The 26,572-nt window shown below is 40.9% G+C and overlaps 1 protein-coding gene across 5 annotated transcripts in view; it reads right to left on the bottom strand.

Annotated features, from left to right (window-relative positions):
• LOC117248178 (stromal membrane-associated protein 1) overlaps window positions 1-26,572 on the bottom strand; it is a 182,367-nt gene that overhangs the window by 108,771 nt on the left and 47,024 nt on the right. For 3 of the 5 annotated variants that reach the window (XM_078160831.1, XM_078160833.1, XM_078160832.1), the window contains exons 5-6: window positions 14,425-14,493; window positions 5,978-6,049 (exon numbers count right to left, since the gene is read on the bottom strand). The exons of 1 other annotated variant lie outside the window; for it this stretch is intronic. In XM_078160831.1, the coding sequence (XP_078016957.1) occupies window positions 5,978-6,049; window positions 14,425-14,493 (141 nt within the window). The remainder of the gene's footprint in view (window positions 1-5,977; window positions 6,050-14,424; window positions 14,494-26,572) is intronic. One more of the 5 variants, XM_078160834.1, reaches the window with a different exon arrangement.

Here is a 26,572-nt window from a genome sequence, read left to right as displayed (position 1 = left end):
AGGTAATGAAAAGCTAAAGAGTCCAGTTTATGAGCACATGGAGGTCGAGTTGAAATATTAATGCTACAGAGCACAGACCACTGTGTTACATTTCACTCTCAGTGGGTACAGTTGCCCATAGCCTTCATTCCATTTCCCTGTAGAGCATCTGAACACACACACACACACACACACACACACACACACACACACACACACACATGTAGGCCTACAGCATTACCCACACTGCTGAGAGCTACATTATTCCCTCACCGCTTCGCAGGCCATGGAAATATTCTGAATTTACTAACCATGACCCAGAAACACACACATTCACTCCTTCAGTCCTGCCCCCCTTGCTCTCTCTCTTTCTCTCTCTCTCTCTCACACACACACACACACACACACACACACACACACAGAGTATAGATATGCATGAACACATACCACAGCTCTGGCACGCACAGACGTACGCTCAGTTAAAAGTAATGTCCAATGCACAGCAACTCACATACTGTCTTCCACAACAAACGCATTCATATCACACACATCTACTGACCTCTGTTCCACACGTCAGTAAGTGCAGCTCATTCTGTACTCACTGAGCTGGATTTATGTTCTAGTCAAACGGCATTAGTCATTTATTTCAAAACACTTATCTTGGCATATAGCAGTAATTTTGTTCTTTCATTTATCTTTCCATCCATTTGCAGATTTTCTTTTGAATTACAATGTTATGCAAGTTGCCTTTTATGATGTAAGAGCATCTTTCCCTGGTGCAGTGAGCGTTAACAGTCCATCTACATTTAAAAAAAGCTAAATTTAGATAAATCTGCCAGCAGCAAGGGCTCCACTTATTACAATGAGTGACACTTAAAAAAATAAGACAAGAAGAACAGTGTTCAGAAAGTAACAGTTGTTACAGATAAAGGAAACAGCTAATGTGTTTGACACAGCTGAGGTACACTATCCAACACACACTGTCACTTTCATGGATGATAGTTTTTGAAATACAGTTCACGTTTATGCGCGTGTGCATGAATGAGAAATGATCCACATTGATGCATGGAGCAAAACTAAAGCATCTGTGAACAAACATGAATGTGTATGAGGACATTCCCTTGAGGATTCAGTTCGTGCACCACAGAGGTGGAGTGACTGCACAGGCTCTCTCTTGTCACACATCGTGCATTCATAACAGCACAGTGACACACACGGAGAAAGCAGCATTCCTCTTTGTCCTCATTCTGGCCTTGGACGCACTTAAACAGCAAGATGTCTGAAGCACGATCAATGTCAGTGAGCTGCATTCTCAGTTTTACTACTCTTCTTGTTGCTGCAGGTGCATTTATAGGCCAGTTTTCATAGCTACAACTGAATTCCAATAAAAACACCTCTGCCACTACTAAATGCCAAGAACATCCATACATTCGACTGAATAGTGATGTGAACATTAGTTTGTAGTCCCTGACCACTTTTGTTGAATCATTACAAAGATGTATCTTCATTCTAGATCAGGGGTAGGCAACCTGTGGCTCCGGAGCCACATGTGGCTCTTTATCCCCTGTCCAGTGGCTCCTTGAGCCTTTGAGAAAGGAATACTATGGAAATTCATTCTATGAATCCAAATGTTGCTGAACCTCGACAGCAGTGGCTGGTTAGCTATGGATGCCAAATCCAAAAAAGTAAATTGAATAAAATAGAGAATGTAGTAGTGCATGGATAGATTTGTTTGCTCTCACTGCCAGCTCTGCAAAATTTAAGTACCAAATAATCATAAATAGTGCCCTGCACAGTGTCCACCTTGTGGTAAAACATATTAACAAATGCTTATTTAGACCATAAGTATACGCTAATTTAGACTTAATAGGCTATTTACCTTGATTATAAGGCTCAAACATGTTTTGCGGCTCCACACAGATTTTTTCAAATTATTCTTGGTCAAAAATGGCTCTTTTAATGGCAAAGGTTGCAGACCCCTGTTCTAAATTGTAGACTACAGGGGCTGCTGTGGCTCAGGAGGTAGAGTTGTTTGAGCACCAGCTCCTCCTGGTGAAGATTCTTTGGGCAAGACACTGAACCCCCAGTTGCACCTAACTGGTATGACAACTTCTTTGCTATCTCTGTGTCATATATATATATATATATATACACATATATATATATATATATATATATATATGTGTATATATATATATATTTTTTTTTTTAAGTCACATCTGCTGAAACTGTTACTATACCATGACAGTAGTACATGCAGGTAATCTGTGAAAAAATCAGGTTGCTCTGTCTCCTCCTAGTGCTCCTAATGGCAATGTCTGAATGAAGACAACCAATCCAACCCAGGAGGAGTCACTGCTCATGCACACACTGCCCTGCCAAAAACACTATACACAACAAAGACAAGTAAACAGAGGAAGACGACAAAAAAACTAGCTTTAACTTCCACTTTCGCAGGAGAAGAGCAGTGTCTTCTCTGATTGGTTATTTTTGTTCAGGTGTGGAGGATTCAAGCAAATGCCAGTAGAAGCAGTAGGAGGAGCTAGACTCTGTCTCATTTACCATAGTCCGGTTATAGTGACAATTTTAGCAAATATGACAAAATAGCGTTTTTGTTTTTGTTTTAAATAACAGTTACTGTAGCTTTAATGTAGAAAAAGCTACATAAGTGCAGTCCATTTACCAAATCTAGTCTGAGTACTGGCATTAGTGCATGTTTGGAGTGCTTCATTCCCATGGTTCATGAGGACAATGTCCAAAATTAAATCGACAAAAGACATGTCTGTCATGTCAACTGAAACACATCATTTGACACCCACGGCACAAATCCTCTAGTGCCGTGGGGACACTTTACCCATTACCACCTCTTTGTGTATTTCAGACACCATCATTAATTGTTTCATCCCATTTCAATTTTATCCTCAGATATATATATTCACATGCACACAGGCCTGAATACAAACATGTACAGAGAGGACCTAAATATGTGCATTATGGAGACATGTCACAACGAGGGGGCTGACTCACAGGAGGTGCCCAGAGCAGTTTGGGGTTCGGTGCCTTGCTGAAGGGCACCTAAGCAGTGCCCACCAACTATGCTGTGAAGCAACACTTTTTGGAATTGTGTAGCCACGTTGATTTGATTTCTTCCATCATGGTATACTGGATTAAGCCCTGTACAACCTGAATGCAAAGATGTGACATCAAATCCTAAACTCTATTAGTGTATTACCTATTACTGTACCAGAGTACAGTAGTGTTTGCCTGCACCTCGCTGTATGTAAATTGAGCACCCCCTACTGAAATTGTACTGTAACACATTATAGATGCAAGAGGGTGGGGGGAGGGTGGGATATTTTCTAGTGCTATAACGTATCACCTTATAATTTTTAAGAACATTTTGGCGGACAGTTGCCTTTCCACACACCCAGCAACTTTTAGCTCACATCTGTTGAACTGCTGACAAAAAAAATCTGGATTCTAACTTACTAAAAACTCCCCTATGTTCAACAGCTAGTTACTAACTTGGTTTGGCGCTACTGTTTGGCACAGTAGTGTGTTTGTCAGAGTTTCTTCACTGAAAACTGCCATGTTCTGTGGTTGGAAGTGACGTTTGTTAGCAGGAAAACAAAAATACAAGCAACCAAAAAAAAAACAAAAAAAAAAACAAGCTAAAAGATGCTAAAATGCTCCACAGAGCTGAGGAAAACTGCAGGTCGGACATTGATAAAACTCTGGTTCATTACTATGATATTAACAGTATCAATCAGCCCAGCTTTACAAAGCTTAAAAAAAATTAAAGTAAGATTTTCATGAATTCAAACCACATTTTGGATACTGTTTATGGTCACGTCCCCCCCAATGTTCAGATATGCCCAAAATGTCCCCCCCAATATATAACTGAAACTGAAAAACAACAACAAAAAACTTTTTTTTCATTGCTATTCTACGATAGGCAATCACATACCAACATCCGAAATAATGTAATCATCATAATTATAACTAAACATAACAAATCCCCGTTATTATTACAATCGGTTCAAGTATTGCAGTTCTGTGTGTGGTTTGTCCAAGTGGAGTTGCGGTAGCAGAATGCCAAGGCTGGATGCCATGGTTGCCATCAACGTTGTTGCCAGACAGCTGTATGGGTAACGTTCCAGGCAGGCAATGTAAATTTGTCTCTCTGTTCATCACTGAATAAAAGTGGAAAATGACAATGTAATATGAGCGTTACGCAGGCTATATTGTAACTGTTTATTGTGATTTTGTAAAGTGTTATGAAATTTTGATGTCATGAATGGTTATTGATTTGCAGTGTTGCACCGAATGTAACCACTTTATAATAGCTAGCTGGCTAGCTAACAACAAGCCTGCGTGACGTTTGAAATTGGAAGTGTCTCTCATAACGTTAGCGCTGCATGTGTAATTTCACAGTGAGTCATCATGAGTAAGGGTGGCAGAGACACATCGGCTTTTTTTTTGTCCAGTCTCGGAAAAGAAGTAAAGTAAGTTAAGAGCAGTGAGAAAATGAGTAGTGTTACCCTATCAGTCGGATAGAAGTAACATTAGTTACACGGTGCAGTAGTGTTAGTACAAAAAATGAGTCAGTGTTTCTTGATAGAAGAATTATTGTCATTCAGATCAGAAATGGTTTGTAGGCTATCTGAGCAGATTTGCCCCCCCCCCAGTGTTGACTCCATGGCTGTAGCCTTGACTTAACACCATTTGAAATGAAATATCCTGCTCCTGCTTTACATTCAAAGTGTTCAACTAGCGAAACATGAGGTGACTTTTGCTGTGAGACAGTCACAGGAAATGTATTTGTCACTGAGGTTAGCACAATCATTCACCCAAAAAGCATCTATAAAATAAGGGTAGTCTTTTTGGTGACTTTTCCACAGCAGTGTAGGGGGAACACCCACAGTGAGACCTGCAGATAACAGGTTGTACACCTCCAACTCATCAACAAGGTAACCAGCTCTGCCCCGCTGCTGTGTGGGAAACTACTTGCGCCAAGTGCAGGATGAAATCAGACTGTGGTCCAATTCAAATTCATCAAATTCTTTACTAAAACAAAATGAGTTTGCTTGCTCACCTGCAAGTCACAGGCAAGTCTCAAGTCTTAACCTTTAAGTCTCGGGTAAGTCCTGAGTTACTGTTGTGAGAATGAAGCAAGTCAAGTCCCGCTATAAGTCAAGCTAGACAAGTCAAGTCTTTGCTCATGTAAAGCAAGTCACTTGTGGAGTCGTATTAAATTATTGTGATCTGGTTTAACATTAGCATTCTAGCTCACTTACGAGCAGCCAATAAGCTAATAAGTTAGCTAAAAAGACCCATTCAGGGTAGGTTCTGTAGTAACTGATAAAGTTGGATGGTGTGTAACTGTTTTTTGAGCTGCAGACCTTACATATCGCTGTTCTCTTATTACTCTCATCAACAACATAATCCTTCAATCAAAAATGTTTTATTTTTTCACTAGCCCCTGACAGCTGCCTCATGCGTTGGCTTTTGCTGGTCTGTCGTGTCCTGGGGGGTTGCCAGGTTTGCCCACATTGCAATTAAATATCACCTAATCATGTTTAAAAAACAAAACATAACCTCTTCATCTCTAGAAAAATGCTAATATTTATTTAAGAAAAGTCAAGTCCTTTCAAGTCATCTGTCTCAAGTCAAAGTCAATGCTCAAGTCATGAAGTCAAAGTTAAGTTTTTTATATATGATAGTCAAGCAAGTCTCAAGTCCCCAAATTTGCGGCTCAAGTCTGACACAGGTCAAGTCATGTGACTTGACTCCCCCACGTCTGCTATAAACAGATACACCACTTGCCTGTCTGTTGTATTTCTGCTTCCAGAATTCTGGGACCTGTAGTATTAAACCACACTTGCTGTTACCAAGGTAACCATGGGTGACGTCAAATCAAAGATAAGAATTTTAACCTTTGACAAATGACTGTTTTCCAGGTCACATGTAATCTGTTCACTGTGAACATCACTTGTACCTTTGTGTTGTTGTGTTTCTCCACTTTGTCGGCATCCTTCTTCTTCTCCTCTTTTTTCTTTTCACGCTCCTTCTGTGAAGAGAAAAGATGGTCTAAAACACTGGCATACAGCATATACAGCCTATACTATAAATTTGTGTCATAGCATCTACTAAAACCGCATACACACAGTAATGTTAGGCCAAAATGGCTTACACTGATATCAATAATAATGCATATTCATATAATCTGACCGAATCTGAGCATAATTAATATAATTTAATAATGAATTTCTGTATCACTCAATAGATGCAGCAAAACACTTCAGCAACATAACAGTATATCACAGTGATGACTTAGTCTCTGTCTCTGTCCTGCAATACCATAATTAGCATATAATACTGCTTAAGCATGCAGAAAGAAGACACTTTTCTTCATTAAATCACCATTCGACAACCATTATAATATTCTGAGGGAGGAAACATGAGGCCTAATGGTAATGATTTGTTGTACCTCATAGCAGGTCGAAAACAATTACATCTCATTCTTTAATGTGATTTTAATGCACTCACAATGCAGATTTAATGTGCAGACATTATTAGCGCACGGAGAGTTGATGTAGTGTTTTCAGGTTAATGGTTCCGTCTTGCTTTGTTATATGTAAATGAGCTGGTTCTGATGCCAGCCACCAACAGGCTTTAGCTAATGACTGTCAGTATGCCAGAGAGAAAAGCTTTAGCTTAGCGGGTGGAGCCTAAAATCTAGCCATTATGGTAACAATAACAGTCTGTTTCTCTCTGTGTCTCCCTTCGTCTCTATTCTCAATGCAATTACTTTACTGGCTGTTTATGTGCATAGTTATTTATGATGCTTATTTGTCTTGAGAATACAATAAACAATACCACATAATCATCAATATTTACAATACTGAAAATCAGCATGTATATTTATCATGATCTAGAGTCATTATGTTTTGTGTTCTTTTGCGAGCATGTATTAGGTCAGTGGTTTTTTGACTTCAGACTAATGGACTGAAATACATAAAAAAAGAAAAACAAAGCACAGTATAAAACTGTCACACACAGAAACCCTGGGTCAAATGTCAAGTCTCGCCGCAGGGGGAAAATGTTTTTATATCTGCTCGGATTTGAACTTCTGACAATTTTTCTTGAGACTTCATGTCAGTGGAACGGAAGCAACAATTTACACATAAACAGTATTAGAGAAAGTCTCTGTTATTCATCTACAGCACAGCACACCGGCTATATTTTGGCTGCATTTTTTGTTGACATATCCATCAGCAAGTTTTGAGTGTATTATCTTTGAAGCTCTGGCAGGCACCAAGTCTCCAACTCTATTAACTACGAGCTAATGAGGCTAGCATTGGACAATTTGCTCCAACAGCATTAGCAGGCTATTATACTCCCATCTGACCATTACTAATAAAACACAGCAAATTACAGCTGGGATCCTCATCCACATATCATGTTGGCTATGTTTCTAACTTTGGTTATTTAATCAGTTGAGCTGCGTCTGAGCACTGGCCCTGTGCACAGGTGCAAAGGATTCTGGTTGGTAGAGCTGGGCGATGCACTTCTAAACACCAGTGCTGTGTCTGAAACCACCTGCCATCTAAATTCGGAGTGTGAAATATCTGCCCTATATAGAAAGAAATCAACAATGGAACAGTGACTGTCTGTTAATATTCCTGCAATGTGCTGCATTTGATAGATGAAAAAAAAAAGTGTCCAAAATCTCATTAAGCTGCACACTATAACTCACTAACTACTGAGTAGGGCTGTACTCTGAAAGCCAGGTATCTGAATCATCACTCGGTGAACCCTCAGTCGACTGAAATTGCTTCAAGTCAAGCAGTCGTTTTTGTGTGTGTGTGTTTGCTTTGCTTTATTTTTGTTTTTGTTTTTTTATTGCCAGTCAGTGTGCAGTGGGGCTGCATGATTCTTGCTAAAATGTGAATTATGTTTTTTCACTCTAAAAATTGAGATCACAATTCTCTCACGATTCTTATTTTTTCAGCAAAAACATTTACTGCACTCTTAAGATGCTCAGGTGTAAAAAAACATATCTGAGATGCAGAGGAAATTAACATAAGACATACCAAAGTGCTTGACTTGCATGATATAACATATATCAAAGTGCTGGACTTGGATATGTGAACGTGAAGTCTCTTGTAACAAAAAAAAAACCCTCAGGTCTCTTTTCTTTCCTTAGTTAAAGGGAAATTTCGGTTTATTTCAAACTGTCTCCTGTCATCCTAAATTTGTTTCAAGTGACTAGTGACATAAAAATAATAGTTAGCATGTTAGCCGTTAGCCTAGATACAGCCAGGGCGCATAGTAGTATCAGACCTGTTAAAACGTAAGTGAACGGGCAACTTTCAAGTGCAAAGTTAGTCCACTAAACAAGCTTTTTTTCCACAAAGACCGCCTCATATCGTTAGGATAAATGTCAGAGAACATATAGAAAATGACATGTAAACGTGTTGTCTTACCTTACCGGTGTGGTGCCATGTTTGTTTACCATTTAGCTCTGTTTTCCAAAGCGCGGCCGAAATATCGCAAGAACAAGCAGCGATCTCATACTGTGCCTGAAATCTCGCGAGAACAAGCAGCAACAGCTGGAAGGCAGAACCTGACAGTAGCCTGAAAAGTTCATTCATTTATTTTATGAAAGATTTATAGAATAATGGCTGACTTTTTGCCAGACTTCGACTTTGTGGAGGAGGATTTTGATTTTGCAGAGTTTGATGGCCGCCTTTATTTATTTGAGCCAGAATATACTGACAAAGAGCTTCATGAAATTGAAGAAGGGAGGACGAGAGAGAGAGAGGCGCAACAGGTAGAGGATGAGAGAGGAGGAATGGCTGCTGCAAGGCTGCGTAGCTCTGGAGATTGGTGGTGTAACGTTACCTGTGAATGCTGTGCCCCAGTGCCCACAGAAGAGGAATGCCTCTGTTGCAAGGAATGGGACCGGGTGCAGCCTTATTTTCAAGGTCTGGATGTGACCGAGGACGAGACACCTCCACCTGGAGTAGTATCCAGCTGGGCTTTATCTAGAGCTCGCGAGATTTCAGGCACAGTATGAGATCGCTGCTTGTTCTCGCAATATTTCAGCCGCGCTTTGGAAAGCAGAGCTAAATGGTAAACAAACATGGCACCACACTGGTAAGGTAAGACAACACGTTTACATGTCGTTTTCTATATGTTCTCTAACATTTATCCTAACAATATGAGGCGGTCTTTGTGGAAAAAAAGCTTGTTTAGTGGACTAACTTTGCACTTGAAGGTTGCCCGTTCACTTACGTTTTAACAGGTCTGACGCTACTATGCAACCCGGCTGTATCTAGGCTAACGGCTAACATGCTAACTATTATTTTTATGTCACTAGTCACTTGAAACAAATTTAGGATGATAGGAGACAGGTTGAAATAAACCGAAATTTCCCTTTAAGGACATCAAAGTGACTAATTTAAATTGTGCTGAATATAAAAAAAATGGAATGTAAAGTTAGAGCTTTAGAATAAATAACACACTGACCATTATATGATGCACTTGTCTTAAGTTAAGCGTCTGTAAAACAGTGACCGTTTTATTTCCTGTAAATTCCTTACAATAAAAGTCCCACGTTGTTTTGCTATTCAATAGCCTTTACTGTGAAGCAGCCAAAACAGGAAACATTGGGTTTTCATCAGCATTAATTAAACACGATTCAGACAACCGAAAGCAAACATTAAACAGTAAATCAAAGCAGATATCTAAACAGAGACACAGGAGAGAGACTAAACTCCAAACCAAAGACATTCCATTACAAGCTACAAAAGTACTGAGAGCCGAACACAGAGACTTTTAAAAAAACGCTTTCTCTCTGGGTTTCTGCACAGACAGAGGTGAGTTGAGTCTCGCAACACACACGTTTGGGGGGTTTGCTGTGGTCACTGCTACCTGCTTGGAGAGGGGTGGGACCTACTACAGAGGAGGTCCATCTCTGGCGCAACTCTGCGCAGCTCGCCATATTAAAAGTGACAAAGGAAACGCAAACTGCCGTGGCTTGGTGTGATGCAATGCAGCCAAAAGTGACAATGGAAAAGGCCTATAAGAAGATGTGAATGCAGCATGACATAATGCATAGAGAAATAGGAGCAAGTGAAATGTGTCATTTAGAAATGAGATTGCATAGACGTATGAATTGAGATTATGATTTTCTTTTCTTTTTTTTCTGATTAATCGTGCAGCCGTTGTGTGCAGTGTACTTCTGGAGCCGTTTCGGTGTCCCAATTTTCTGCAGAGTGAGTGCTCTGCACTTTCACACTGCTCTTTAGTACAGGCAGCTGTGGAAACGGAATCAGCTGCCTGCAAGAGTAGAGGCTTCGCACCATAAGCCTCCAAAACCATGTAATTTTCTGCCTCCTGTGTACAAGTGGTAAATTTACAGCTCAGTGTCGACAAAAAATATTGTTGCACATTTTCGACCCGTTGTTAGCATAGTTAGCTTGTTAACTATAGTATGTGATTGTCATTGTCAAACTCAATGTCCCGCTGAACCCCGTATTAACTCTCAAACTCTATGAGGAAAAAAAGAGGACTAGTGGAATATTAGTATTGAACAGCCAAATCTGATTCGACTGACATAATTCTGAGTCAGGTACAGCCCTTGTATCGGGAATAGAGAATGAGTGAACAAGGGAGTGATTTCTGACCCAACACAGGTCTATACACCAACAAATTATAAAAAACACTCTCGTTGCTGTAAGTTGGATGGATACAGCAGTGTGTAAATAATTCCAAGGACAAAGTTAACAATGCCAGATTTATAATTTGACCTTGTTTGACCCAGGTAACTACAAGAGAAGCAGACAACACCACAAAACAAGAGAAAAATCTCACAGCACAAAATTGAAAACACCACAGCATTGAAGTGCAGCAAAATAAATTCAAGGGAATGCTACCTCATTTATGTTGTATTGTGGGTAAGGTTATGTTCTGATAGAAGGTTCACAGTTGGCAAAACAACAGGATTTGTTCAGCTCTGGCGCTAATTAATCTCAAAGCTTTTATCTCTCCTCATTTTTTTCAGCAAAGAGTAATGTATAAAACAGTCAGGTGGCAGGCTTCTCATTTTCAGCCACTGAGCATCACTTTTGCCAGTTATAATCAACATTACAAATGGCTTTAGCTAATATATATGAGGGATAAAATAAAACTTTCAGCTCTTCTTGGGCAAATGTGTTCTCAGTCGAAGATCATTTGTGGAGGGACAAGAAACCCTACCATGTCATTGAGTGTGTCAGTATTTTAAGTTGTGCTTATCAACTTAATAGTCCTGCCTTTGGGACCCCAGTATTAGAGAAATTAGTGAAGAAAGGTTGGTAAAAGTCAGAATATTATTTCATCAACATTTCATTTTATTGCTGCTCATCTCATTTTCAGGTTGTAGCAGGTTAATGAGGCTGCCATTTAAAACTGCAGCATTTCTGCCTTCTCATCCAACAGAGGCTAATTACAGATATTTGAGTTTTAGTTATTCATTTCCTTATTTTTTAGTTAATGAAACAAGCCATGGTGTGAGACATGGCATAATTAATACATGAATGACATGAGAGAATTAACCTACAAGGCACTGGGTACAATGTAAAATAAAGAATAGAAAGAGCCATGGATCAATCCTCGAGTGTGGGGTGTATTACAGAAGGTGCTGGGCAGTCTGTTGTGTAGGACTCCTCTGTGTGTAAGTGTGTGTATGCAAGTGTAGAGGGGCAATGGGGGTAGTGATTTCAAAAATTTCTAATTATGCTGCATTGTGGCAACAGTTTCTCTCTTTTAACCGCCACCAGGATGATGGCATCCTGTTGCCTGTTTGCCCACCCTGAACAGCCCCCCCGACCAGAGGGAACCTGTTCATGTGTAGAGAGATCTTTTAATTATTAATAATTATTATTCTTTTTTTACATTTATTATTTTTTGTTTAATTATTTACTAGGACACTAGACCAGCCCAGCCTAGAAATAGGGAAAAGAGAAGGAAAAAAAGACAATAAAAATATAACCATGACAATAATACTATTAATAATAATACATAAGTTATTTTTTATTCTAAAAAGGGGAGGGGGGACCTTTGTATATTCACACATTAGAGTGATTAAAGGTAATACTTCATGCTGTGTGAGGATATGGGATAATAGGATATGATTGTATGTATATGTTTCTGCCTTAGTGTATGTAAGTAGCAAATTAACAATAATAATAATAACAGTAATAACTAAATAATAACAATTTAAGTGGCAAAATACAGGAGAAATCAAAAAAAAAGGCAAAGAGATAAAAATACAGATAAAAAAATATATATACAGCTAAAAAGAAATCAAGGGAACACTTACTGGTCACAATGTAACACCAAGTCAGTTAAACTTCAGGGATATCAATCTGTCCATTTAGGAAGCACAATTGATTGTGAATCAGTTTCACCTGCTTTGGTATAAATGAAAGTGACAGCAGGTGCAATGGAGAGGCAAAAGCAAGACAGGGCCCAAAAAGGGAATGGTTCTACATGTGGTGGCCACAGACAGCTGCTCTCTCCTTATCCTATCTGACTGATTCTCCTCTGGGTTTGCTGTGTCTCCAAGCACAATCTCAGGAGCATGGAGGAGATACCTGGAGACCAGCCTTGAGACAAGGCGAGCTGGACAGGGCCACAGAAGGGCATCAACCCAGCAGCAGGACCAGTATCTGCTCCTTTGTGCGAGGAGGAACAGGAGGAGCACTGCCAGAGCCCTACAAAATGACCTCCAGCAGGCTACTGGTGTGCATGTTTCTGACCAAACTGTCAGAAACAGACTCCATCTTCTAGTGGGACCTGTGCTCTGAGCTCACCACCATGCAGTTCAACTGGCATTCACCAGACAACACCAGAATTAGCAGGTCCGCCATTGGCGCCCTGTTCCCTTCACAGATGAGAGCAGGTTCACACTCAGCAAATGTGACAGGCATGAAAGAGTCTGGAGACACCATGGTGAACGTTATGCTGCCTGGAACATCATCCAGTATGACTGGTTTGGCGGTGATAGTCTGAAGAAGCATATCCTTGGAAGGTCGCACAGACCTCCATGTCACAGCCAACAGTACCCTGATGTCAGGTATCGGGATGAAATCCTCAGAGCGACTGACAGACCTTACACTGATACAGTGGGCCCTGGGTTCCTTCTGGTGCAGGACTATGCCCAGCCTCATGTGGCCAGAGTGTGTCAGCAGCTCCTGGATGAAGAAGGCATTGATGTCATTGACTGGCCAGTTTGTTGCCTTGACCTAAATCCAATTGACCACCTATGGGACATTATGTGTCAGTGCATCTGACGCCACCAAGTATCACCACAGACTGTCCAGGAGCTCACTGATGCCCTGATCCAGGTCTGGGAGGAGATCCCCCAGGACACCATCTGCCAACTTATCAGGAGCATGCCTAGACATTGCTGGGAATGCATACAGGCACGCATACAGGCCATACACATTACTGAGTTACATGAGTTGACGTGATAAAATTCACTCATGTTGGATCAGCCCGTGATTTCAATTTTTTACTTTGATTTTCGGTTTCACTTTGAAGCCAGCCCTTAGTGGGTTGATGATTGTGGTTTCCACTGACCACTGTTATGTCATTTCGTTCTCAATAAATGATACAATGTACATCATTAAAGATTTTCAACTTGAATAATGAATTTATCAAGATCTGATGTGTAATTTAAGTGTTACCTTGATGTTTTTGAGCAGTGTATAAAAAGAGTCTGTGTGGAAAAAGGAAGACCCTACTGAGTTTAACTTATTCATATCTTCAGCTACTGTTAAAAGTTAAACCTACTTTGATTTAATAAGGGATTTAAAAGGTGGATTTAATGAGGTGATTTGATGCTGGATTTGACCAAATACTATCAAACTTTAACCCAACCTGTGGATCATCTGAAATGTAATTTTCATATTGTAATGTTTGAGACAGAATATCTAGTGGATATGTCTTGAATAAACTGAGACAAATGACAAAAAGAAGTATGTGATCTCTTGCTTCCTTGGACATCTTTGACCAAAGTATGACTTGTTTTGCATGGCTGTCTGAATACAGCTAGAGACTGTGACTCAGGCCCAGTGACAGCACAGGACCTCCTCCGCTGTCAAACTGTCTGACATAGTTTTATATGATTAAATAATCTATGAGGCTAAAATGAAAGACTGTCGGGCTCCATCCCAAATACTGTCGGCTAATTTATGTTATAAATTATCTGAAATGAGTATTGGGGAAAAAATCTATTAGTCAAGTCACACAATCTGCAGCTCTGGCCTTTCACTAGGCCAAACAAAACAGTGACAAAGCACATGATGATGACACCACAACATATCTACAAGACAACAAGACATAACCACAGCAAAACATCACCACAGCACAGAACACAGCTAAGAACTGCACCTCCTGTCTGCTCCTGTCAGCCTGGGAGGACGGTGAGGTGGAGGGAGGAGCAGCTTCAGAGGACTTCAGCTGGAAGACAGAGAATTTCAGACAGAGGGTTAGACAGAGACAAGGGAGGAAGAGGAGAAGAAAAATGAAGACAGACAGAACAAGGAGAACAGAGTGAATAGAGAGAGGAACGAGGAGCAGAGAGAGAGCAGAGTTAATTAGAGGGAATGGAGGAGGATGTTCTCCTCGACTGCGGAGTACTCTTCGCTTCAGTAGATGCTGCAAGCCAAGGTTATATTCAGCCTCACAGCTGCACAGAAAGAATGGTGTCAAAAGAGCGTCTCACATGCCCACAAACACACATACACACACATACACGGTTATAGAGTGTGGGGATGACCTCTATTAACCTGCCGTTGACCTGTGAGACAGACTGAGAGCAGGCTTGAATTGAACTCTGTGGTCTTTCAGCAACAGTGGCTGGTTGTTTTCACAAGTCTTTTTTTTTTATTTCTCTGCTCATCAAAGTGTATCCTAGAGAAGGAAACAGTGATCAAACAGAAAGATAAAACAAAAAAGTCAGGCCACTGTCAAATGTGATCAGACTACTCCCACACAGTCCTGATGGAGCAGATTAGTTGAGTTTTTGAGTGTAAACCTCCTAAAAATACCTTTTTTTTTCAAACTTCATAAATGAAGTCATAAATATTTAATGTTATAGAAAAACACTTAAACCTGGAATAATTTTCTGTCTCTCCAGAAACAGAGGGAGAAAGAGCAAGTTCAAGAACCTTCATAGCTCACTATTTAATAATGGTGGTAATAATCACAAGTATTATATCGGTCCTTTGGACAACAATCCGATATTTCCTGATATCGTCATTGTCTCTTTCTTGGCTGTCTGGCACTAGGCTGCTAGCACTGTTTGAATGTGTGAGAAGGAAGTGTGCTGGGACGTAAATGGTGACACAGACGTGCCATGGGAATTTCAAAATAAAGGTGTATCTTCAAGGTAACAATATGTATTAATGTTTTCACTTTGTATCGATAATATTAGATCAGTGATCACTACTGATATATCAATCCAAATCAATGTATTATTACACACCAGTATATTTGCTGTATTCAAGCATGATAGCACGGTGGAATTAGCAAACCACATAGCTAACTGGCCAGTTGCTCAATAAGTAAAATGTAGTGCTTCATCAATACACTTTCGTCACAGTGTAGGAAAGCACATTACTTCCTTTAGATAAGTAACAAGTTTGTTCAGCTCATTGTCTAGAACTCCTGTAATGTTAGCATAAAAAATGGTGGAATTAGCAAGCTAGATAGCTAACTAGCCAGCCGTGTTTGAAATGACAATTTTTGACAGAGGAAAGCTAGAATCACCTCATCAGGTTGTTTGAGGAACAGTCATGTTTGTATAACACAAGCCTTACATTTCTTTAAATGTTAATGAGTATTACGTTTTACACAATGTACCACAATGACAAAATTCTGCTTCTTGTAGTTTGCGCCATTGGGTTGTTTTACAAACTGTCGTTATCAGCAGAACTTGGCTCCAGTACTGGCCAATGGCTTTTGGGCTGGGCCGCAACAACGGGGCCAGCTTTGTAAGCGAAAGTCAAGGTGAACGAAAGTCCGTGACTGGGTATATGCCTGCTACTCCCTGTTTCAAATTAAGAGCCATCAAGATAGAACCAAGCCTATTTTCTAAAATTTTGATTTTTGTCTTTATGCCCAATATTTACTCTCTTTTAGCTCTGCTTTGGTCTCCACCAGCTCCTGAGAAAAATACCTGGCTCTTTATTACCCAGATCAGGGGTGCTCAAAGTTTCAATGACTGAGTGCAAATTTAGGGAGCCAGCTATCATTGCAGATACGAGTCACGCAGAAAAAGTGCAGTTGCAAGCTGTCCACAGAAATTGCTAACTTTAGCTAACAGCACTAGCACTGATGACAAGATGCCATACAACCCGTAGCTTTCTACAAGCTTTCATCCCTAACCTGATAGATGCTTGTTAGGGGGGCACAGCATGACATATAATGCATGCATTTCATATAATGTTTAGCGGCCACACAAACCTTTCTGAAGTCTACCCTGGCCCGCAGGCTGCACTTTGAGCAACAATGTGCTAAATCCTTCACGTGGTTGCTAACTTTGTTTTGTGCAGTTCATAATTGATAATCCCCTTACTGTCAATGGGAACAATGAGCAAAAAGGGGTTAAAAAGCATCATAAAGCTAAGCGTAATTGCAGCATTCAGAGAATAATTTCTAGGGGGATTGTCTACAAGGGGGCTACCCTCTGAGGTGCCAAATTTTCCGCCTCGTAGGGTAGTCATATTGGCGGAACCTTTTTGGTTTAAAAAGAACGAGGTGCCCTTCCGCCTTGAGAGGGGCTGTTGATGACATGTGGGAGGAGCTGTTGATGACGCGGCACGTGCAACCCACTGGCGGTGGATAAACAGGAAACAGCTGATAGCAGGAATGTGCAGCTAGTACTAGTAGCAAGAGGGAAACGCAAGCCTGACAGACACTACAGTAAAGATGAGCAACTGGGGAGACAAGGAATTGTACACCCTCCTTGCCCTTGCAAACAAAGAGGCCATTAACTGTCAAATGACGGGAACGGTGAAGGAAGGGCCAACTTATGAGAGAATCGCAGAAAGACTGACCAGCCGCGGCCTCCCTTGGAGCAGGTCACTGTTCACACGCTGAGCTACACGCTTTGTTACTCACTTGCTCACACCCCCCATTGCCCCAAAAAAGGCGCATTCTGTATAAACAAAAGTAGGCAAGCAGGGTTTTGCTGCACTCCCCGATTTTGTTTTCATACCAATGCTGAAAGAAGACTGATTGAGCTTTCCTGCAAATTTGCACAATTCCTATTTAAAAAGGGCTTATAAGACATCCCTTTCATATCGTTTGATCAGTTAATATAAAAAATATTGATTACTGCAGCTTTAAAAGTGTGTCTGCCGGACGTTTCCCTTGTATCAGATGTAAGACAGCCAAACTCGATATGCATTTCTCCACTGACAGAGATTATCACAGTACCAGATGGATAGAGAAGCAACAAGACTGAGAGGAATAAATGGAGACAGGAAGGCGATACTGAAAGAAGAAAGTCAAGAAAACATAATTCCCAAAATCACATTTGCATGCAGATCTTTTTTTTTAATGTTCAGGAGACTCAAAAGAATTCAAACCAAGTATTGTAAAGAAGGTGAAAAGCCTGCCTTATGCCCTCTACATCTTGGTGCACACAAAATCTATTATAAAAGCAGGTCATCATCAAAAAAATGAACACACTTTGTACAATAATTACTGCCATTTTCAGTCTGTCTTCAAAAACATACCAATGTAATCTGACAAAAATCCCATCAACTGCTTCACCACAGAACTTAAATCTTTCCCACCTGTAACAAGACATGTCAGTTAACAGATTGAACTAAACAGTTCAGATGCTACCCTGACCTTGTCTTTATCGCTTCCTCATCTATTGTTTGCCATCTGGCTGTTTGCTGCTTCTCAACATGCACCGCAGCTTTAGCTACATCCCTCAAGATTTGTGTGTCATCTGCACTTAATGCCTCTCCACACAAAGGATGAACAGATTGATTTTTCCAAAAATAGTGAAAGTAATCAAGTCATAAAAAAGCTTAAATGTGTACGTTTTTGCAATCTGTGACAGAGGTAAAAACTGAACGGACAACACTCTGAAGAAAAATTATTAAAGAATAACTTCACTGTCCTAAACAGTTTGAATTATGCTTTAATGACAAAAAAATTCCACACGCTGGTGGAAAATGAAAAATTCAAAAATCCAACCTAATGATTCAAAACAAGAAACTAGCTGTCCCAAATCAAATCATTAAGTTGTATTGTTAACAGGACCATTGTACTTACCAGAGTAATTGCTGACTTTTTGGAATGTGCAGACATCGATACAGTTAGTTCCAACAGGTAGAGAAATATGCGAAGTCAAACTATCAGGAAGGTCATGAACAGATAAGCTACAAATTTTATTTTGAAGTTAAGTTCAAAGTGTGTGCACCGCTACGGTTGTGAATAATACCTCATTACATAGAAAAACCTTCAGCGTCCACAGCTGAGGTAAGTCAAATTTGAACAGCAAGGTTGGGCTGTTCGCTGTGGTGGAGGTTTACAATGAACACTTTGGACTTATTTTACAGTTTTCCTTCCTTTTTTCTTCCAAACAAGTCTGGTTATTTAAACGCTCGTAAAACTTAAAACTGTCTATATCAACATACGCCGTTAAGTCTTTTGCGTTGTATCTTGACACAGAAGGAGCTGGCAGTATGAAGGGGATCAGCAGTTAGGTTTTGGCAGAAAGCGGCTTGGTTATGATAAGGAACAGATGCGAATGTTGCTAAAAAAACACCCAGCCTTTGAGTGGAACAAACCCTGTTTGAACAAACCAATGTTTTTTTGTGTGTAACACTGGACTCCTGGGTGAAAGTCCTGTGCTTCTTGCACCAATCAACCACCGTTCCCACCCACCATAAGTGGACTTTTGCACTCCTTGATAATGTGTGCTACTCTGAGTGTCTAATAATGACGAGTTTGTGGAAAGCCCCATGCGTCTTACACAGACGCAAAGGAGTGCCCAGGCTGAGTATTTTAATGGCAAAAAAAAAAACTGAAGGTATGGTTGTCCATTCAGGAGTGTGGAACCAGGACTACACAGTTCTAGCCAGCCAGCTCATTCTCAGGGCGTTAAATACAGCAGCTTGGTCCGTTGTCATCAGCGCACAAGGCACCCTTTAGCATCCGTATAAGATGTACCAGGCTATCAACTAACTCCAATGTAAACCTAACCATGGCAATAATGTAATATAAAGAGCAAAAAAGTCCACGTCAGGTGGGAGGGTCCCATGTGAAACATTTTTTATAACATGACATAACATGACATGTCACGTGACATGGCTAACTAAATTATTTTACACTCAAATAGTGTAATTTTCACCCACAAACGTTATTCAAAACCAAGAAGTTTTGTTGCCTAAACCTAAAGTGGTTTTGGTGAGGAAATCAATGTTTTCTGTGAACCGAGAAGTTTATTTAACGATCTTAAATGAGGCAAAGGGAATGCAAATCTGTACCGGGACTGTACGAGAGTCCCATTTTGGACTGCTGATACAACCCCTTAGCATCTAACTGTAAAAATGAAAGAGGTTACATCATTAACATCAACCCACCTCTTTTCCTTCCTCACTGCCTTCCTCTCCTCCTCCTTTGCTCTCTATACCACCTCGGGGTGGAAACTCACACTGACTGTGTCTTTCTGAGGGCAGAACAGAGGAATGTTTTCTCCATTTTTCATCTTTCTCCATTTCCATCCTTCTCCCTCCCTCCTCAACTGTTAAGGCATCAAACGACTGCTTGCTCTTGTTGCCTGTGGTGGTGAAAGCAGCACAGAAGAGATGTGAATTCATTTTCTAGCCCCCTACTTATTCTGTTGATGTCTTTTAGGTTTTTTTTTTCTTTCCTTCTCTCAAAACTTCCTCCTCTTCCGACTTTGATGCTGCCGGAGATGTCGACACAGCACTAAACAGGCACAGATGGGCTGATGATGAAGATAAAGAGAAAAGAGGCTGGAGGGTAAGAGGGAGGAGTGAAAGGAATACAGAGGGATGGGGGGGGGGCAGGATGATAAAGGGTGGATAGATAACAAGAGGAGTAGAGTGTGCTGGGTGAAAGAGGATGAACAGAGGTTGAATAGATATTAGGACTCGGAGATGGAAGTGTCTGGCTATCTGCTGTGGCGACTATTGATAGTGAGACAGAAAGATGGTTAACATCTTAAGTGAGACTTGTCCGCTGGGTAGACCTTTAACAGCTTCATTTGTACTCTTACAGAGGACATTCACTGAAGTAAAGTGGAATAGTTATACAGGGACTAATAAAGCAGGAATTATGGAGGCTGAGGGACGGTTTTAGATGTTTAAACGGTAATATAATTCTACAGTGTTCTAAAAGAATATCAACTGAATGACCTTGAGCTACACTTTGTGACGTGGTTGATGTAGGTATCACAAATCTGCTTGCTTCTCGCAAATGCATCCATTATAGAAGACCCTATTTTACTTTTTGGTGGCAGTTATGAGCTCTACTTTTCTTAATTTGCATATTTGTGTTGTACACACAGACAGGAAAATGAGATGTGTGTATGTGTGCAGCACAGTAATATGGAGAGTGCTAGATCTTCACACCAGCATTCATTACAACAAAATTTCAGATCTCTTCTTGGAATCACCTTCATCAGTGGATTTGTTCACGGAGACAAACTAAAAACACGCACTCAGTAGAGTGAAGATCTCCGCCAGGCCTTCCAAGCTGATCTTGATCACTAGAGACTAAGCTTTTCAGCAGACACGCAGCAGCATGTTTCAAAAGAATCCTCAAAGCTAATACAAATATGCACCTTGTCTATTTTTGATGAAGCCATGGCATTCACAGAGCAGATCATGTTTTCCTGAGAAAAGGCACTGTATGTAAAATATAGATACGATATAATTATGAGAATAAATGTGTTTTTAAAAACTAAGACAGCCACTTAAATCCATGTCATTCATAACCGCACCATCAACGATATCAACTTCGTCTGTAGGCTACAGCACATCAAAGTAGGCAATAACAACAATAAACAGTTAAAATAGACTAAACAGAAACCATTTAACTACTATCAGGGAAAAATGACCAAATCAACAAAATCTGCAAGTCTACAAAATTGGGCAGAAAAATGCTCCGCTTCTGAAGCGCCTCCTGTGTGGTAGAACGCTGTACGGCAGACAGAACAAAACCTTGTCACAGCTGCACCCACAACTTTAGCAGATCATATCAGGTGTGGAATTAATCTGCAGATGTTCCGCTTTAAAATGGATGTCAGTTTTTGAATCACAACAAAGGACAAAATGTGGCCTGCAACAGATTAAAGGCTTATTGTTTTTAGCCGAGCCAATTTCTGGAAAACCTGCGGACCAGCCGATTAAGAGGTGTGAGGAGTCAGCAGTCATACGGATTTGACTGAAGTGTGTCTGTTTCCTGTCAGGTGGAGCTGTTTGGTCTGATGGGGGGAAACCTATAAACAGGGCGCAGGGATTTTTGCTCACTGTCTTCCATCCTCCAGCCCTGACGGCAACAGCCGGGTGGTGACTAATATGATTTTTGGGGGTTTTTGGTGGGACCTGTAGTCCTATTTTCAGGGTTTTTTGTTAGGTTGAGTTGTTTTGGTGATTTAGGTTAGAGGGAAGAGCCCAGATTCTTCAACCCTTTATGGGTTGGTCTGAGTGCCTTCTAGTGATGGGATTTATCGTTCACTTGTGAGAGCCAGTTCTTTGGCTCTCGTTCACTTTGAAGAGCCGGTTCAAAGATGCGGTTTGTTAGTTCGTTTTTTTGGGGTTTTTTTTTTGCTGTGTGTGTGTGGAGGGCGGGTGTTAGTGGGTTCAATGACGAATCGCATTGCTGATTTATCGCATCATGTGATCTGGATATTGTAACGTGGACCCAGAATAGACCCCGCACATATAAAGTTTGGTGTAGCCATAGCAACGCCCTTTATAAACAACTGTCAATACAAGCAAGTGTTGGCGGATAGTGGATTAGCTTCCTACTGTTCGTTTCTAACCGAGGGGGGTCATCAACACAACGTGAATTAGGAACTGGCTCGTTCACTCTAAAGAGCTGGTTCACTCGTTCACTTCAACGAGCCGGTTCGTGAACGTCACATCACTAGTGCCTTCCCCTCTTTTTGTTAATTTTGGTCAGTCCTTTTGTTAGTAGACTTTGATTAATTTAGTTTAAAATAAGTCAATAAAACAAGTTTTTTAACAACTGTGAATCACTGCAACTACAAGAGGTCCTTGAGCACAGTCAAACATGTGCACACAAAACAAAGGCTGATTGGTCTAGCAGTTTACGGACAGAAAGATACACACACTCACATGCGCACACATGCACACAAACGACCAAACCTTATACCAACATTTTCAACATTTCTAAAGTGATGTAGTATGTGAGGTGATTTTGTCAATTGGAGATGGAGGGGATGGTGGATGCCGTAACAGCTTGGCATGACGCTTGCCAAGCTGCAGACCACTATTTGACATAAACGAACCAAAAAAAGCGGTTGTTATTTAGTGCATCATTGCTGTTTTTCCATCAGCTTCTAAGGCACCAAATGTGGGTGTTTTTTAGCAATCTGTGGCTCTTTTTCCAGTAGCTATTTAGACCGCAAAGGTGACCCCAAAGTACTTTTTAACGACCAGTGGCTCTTATTCCAGTGGCTTTTCAGCCCCAAAATATGGGTGTTTTTTTAGGGGCCTAGGGCTGTATTTCCCATTGCTTTTTATCCCCAAATGTGGGTGTCTTTTGGCAACCCATCACTGCCTTTCTTGCCAGAATGGTGGTGTTACGTCTCCCTTGATGGCAAGGTAGAAAGGAGACATCAACACGACAATCAAAAAATAAGATGGAGTCAGAGTGGGTGTATACACAAAGAAAATGGTTTATTGGATAATTAAATCTACTAACAAAAGATCACAATTGTGGAGGAGGGTGGGACAAGGTGGTTGTGCCAAATAAACAGAAAGAGTTACAATAAAACTGGACCTAAACTGAGTCTGGACTTTAAACAAAACTCAAACAAAAACCTGACTCTCTTATCTAAAAAAGAAGCTTAACCAAAAATAAATACAGAGGTGGCACCAACCCTAAAACCTAGTGTTTTACAACAATGGATACCTACGTGAATGAAGAAATGTAAAGGGTACCCCGTCTTACCTATGTCCACAAACCTCACCAAACCTGTGTCCACAAACCTGATTGGCCAGTCTGCAAGCACCCACACTCAACAGGTGCAGGCCAATCAGGTTGATGACACCTGGAGAGCAGAGAGGAGGAGAGAGAGAGAGAAGACCAGGAGGGAAAAACACACACACAAACACAACTGCACTTTGCCCCTGCCTGGCATGTAACAGTGGCACAGAGAGCAGTTGTTTTTTACTGAGACATTAATGCTTTTCCAGCAGGGATTGTGCCCACAAAACCTCGTATTTTAAGCCAATACATGATCTTTTCTCACCTACAACCAAGTGGTTTTCACGTCTACACCAAACCTCATGCTAACCACAGCGTAGTTGAAAGATAAGCTTTTAATGTATCTGCTACATAAGAACATGCCAATGTAACATACGTATCTGTAGTTTGGTGAAACATGCAATGCCAACATTTTTTCCTGGTGATTGGGTTGAAAAACAGACTACACAGGAACAATCAAAAACAAAGTTACAAGGTAAACAAAAAAAAAATGTGCACTGAACTTTTGCTCATAGCAAAAGAGTCTACAGCCAGGCTAGCAGCTCTGTGAGGCTGTACTTAGTGTCAGCGGATGGCAGAAGTTAAGTAGGCTGCCACAGCTGGCTGCAGAAACACACAGAACCTTGGCAAGCATTGTGGACACAGCAGACAGGACATCCGTATGACTAACACAGGCAAATAAGGTTGAAAAAAAAGGCAAAGTCTTCCTCCAGGGTGACTGTGCTGCTCTCTTGTGACATTTATAGGCCAATCACAGGGCTCATCACAGAGGGTCTGCAAGATGCACTGTGATGTCTTGTTGATTCCACTAACATTGAAATAATCTGTGGTCCGCATACTGACACACACACACACACACACACACACACACACACACGAACACACACCAACTAATTCACTCATGGCAGAACAATGAGCTCATGCTGCATGGGCAATGGGAATGGAGTGGATGTACTCATGTACCCCACTACAAACAAAGTACAGCAAGCTGTCCATTACAAACTCTGTCCTTTCTCTACCTTTCTCTCCATTTGTCTCACACACACGCGAACAAATACATATCCAGCACTTTCCAACTTTTAAAAGCACTAAAAAAAATTTGAATACCATATATCTGGTTTTGAGGATACAATTTTATTTTTCTGCAGAACTGCTTGAAAATGTTAATGTCCACAGTATGTGGACTATCACTGGAGGAGGACTGAGTATCATATAAAACTTTGAGTACTGATTCCAAAACAATGTCTTTTTCTAATTCGAACTGGTGAGTACAAACATGTATTTGTTGGCAGACTTTTTGCCCCACTGTTTTTGGTTCCAGCTGGGGACCACTTTTTCAGGTTCCAAACCAATTTATTTTTGGTCAAAATGTTCTGCATGGTTTGATTTAAAGGGATAGTGCACCCAAAAATGAAAATTCAGCCATTATCTACTCACCCACAGTGTTTCCTCTAGGATTTTTTTCAGCAGCGGGGGTGGCGGGGGTGAGAGAAATCCCTTGGCCAAATACCGAGTACCTAATACTGAATGCAGTTTTTTAGTTTTTCATTAGTTTTTGCAGATGAACCCCCTCCAGATTAGTGTTGTCACGGTACCAAAATTGGGACCCACGGTACGATACCAGTGAAAATATCATGGTTCTGAGTAGTGTCAGGATACCACAGCAAAAATGAGGCAGATGTGCCTTTTGTCATTAATAAAAAGATAAATCACTTTTCTATAATACATCGATGATATTTCAGTGGAATAAATTACTTACTGACTTATTCATACTTCAAAAACAGCATCAGTAAGTGATTAACATAGGGGGATCAAAATAAAATAAATAAATGAAGTAAAAATCAACCAGCCACCCTCCTCCAGTGACAGTCCCTTCATAAGTTAAGAACAGTCCCTAAAGCGCGGTGAGGTTTGTGGACCGTTACTGACACAGAGAAATGTGAACGGCTTGTTTCTCCTCTGATACGCCACATACCTGTGTGCCACCACAGCTTGGTTGTCCAGGTACTTTTGGGCAGTCATGACAACAAGTTATTCACCTGGAGCCGGACTTCTCCGTCGCTGGTAAGCCGTTATCATGCGCCGCCGTATTTGACAGGAATACGTTCTGTCCGTGTCTGTGACTCCCGTTCAACCCACAACCGGCGGGATTCGCCGTTTCGTTTCTGCTGCTGGTTGAAATCTGTACTCACACAGCGTGCTGAATGATTTATTTTGCCCGCACAAAACTATTTTTAGTCGCAAATGCGAGTGCGGTGACGTACAGAGTAAAATATCGCCAGACTGCCGGCATTTTACTCTGTCTGTCACCGCACGCTGCTTGATTGCGTTATCAAAACATGCCGCTATTATTCAGCCTGCTTTTCACTTATTCCACCGAATACCGAATGTGTGTTTTTGCAATATTCGGCCAAATATATTCGGTGCATCCCTAAATAGGAGCCTTCCCCGTTAGTCTGGGGCGCCGTCTGCCATTAGGTGTGCTAGCCGCTTCCCCCGTCGATCTCTGCAAGGGATGTGAGGACTCTAAAACTTCACCAGGGCCTCCATCGGCATATGGGTGAGTAGATAATGGCTGAATTTTCATTTTTGGGTGCACTATCCCTTTAAGGCCTGAAAACTGGGACAGAACCTGTCCATGTTGGTGGAAGAGGGGTGTATGAGTAATGTGAAATAAGTCCCTCATAGTGATAAACCTACTGTTTTCATTTCTTGGCCCGCAAATGTACTGTTTTGGTTTAGTCATCATGTGTCTCTCCAGCAGCAGCAGGCAGCTGCTTTTTTTCAAAGCCTTTGATAAACCCACTGTACACAACCGGCTCAGCACCAAACAGCAGATACATACAGTTAGTGACTAACTTGTGAACATAGTGGAGCATTGGAGCAACAGCTAAAGAGCCAGATATTTTTCTCAGGAGGTGGTGGAGACTAAAAACAGAGCTGAAATGCGAGGCTTGCATTTCTCAGGTCCTCATACAATGGTTTGTATATCTTACAAAAAATTATGCAAACACTTCCTATAATATTTTCCTAATAAGCGCCCCTACCAGTGAGGTTAGCTTTAGGAAAAGACTCATGGTTAGGTGTTTGGTTTGTCACCTTACGTAGTTAACGTAGCATGGCAATGTGGTGTTATGGATGTCTGTAACTTACAATAATTCAACATCGACTTTTGGTGTCACAGGGGAAACAAAGTAGACAAAAGCATGACTCAAAAGAAATGAGAACACTTCGTATCTGCCTGATGTGCGAATAATATGTTTGACTTGTTCTCACCTTTATGAGGTGATAATATGTCAGTGTTGTGTTTAAA

The sequence above is a fragment of the Epinephelus lanceolatus genome, chromosome 17, assembly GCF_041903045.1.
Source record: "Epinephelus lanceolatus isolate andai-2023 chromosome 17, ASM4190304v1, whole genome shotgun sequence".
Lineage (NCBI taxonomy): Eukaryota > Metazoa > Chordata > Actinopteri > Perciformes > Serranidae > Epinephelus > Epinephelus lanceolatus.
The sequence above is the reverse complement of the archived record's forward strand: the minus strand, read 5'-3'. Positions and strand labels throughout refer to the sequence as shown.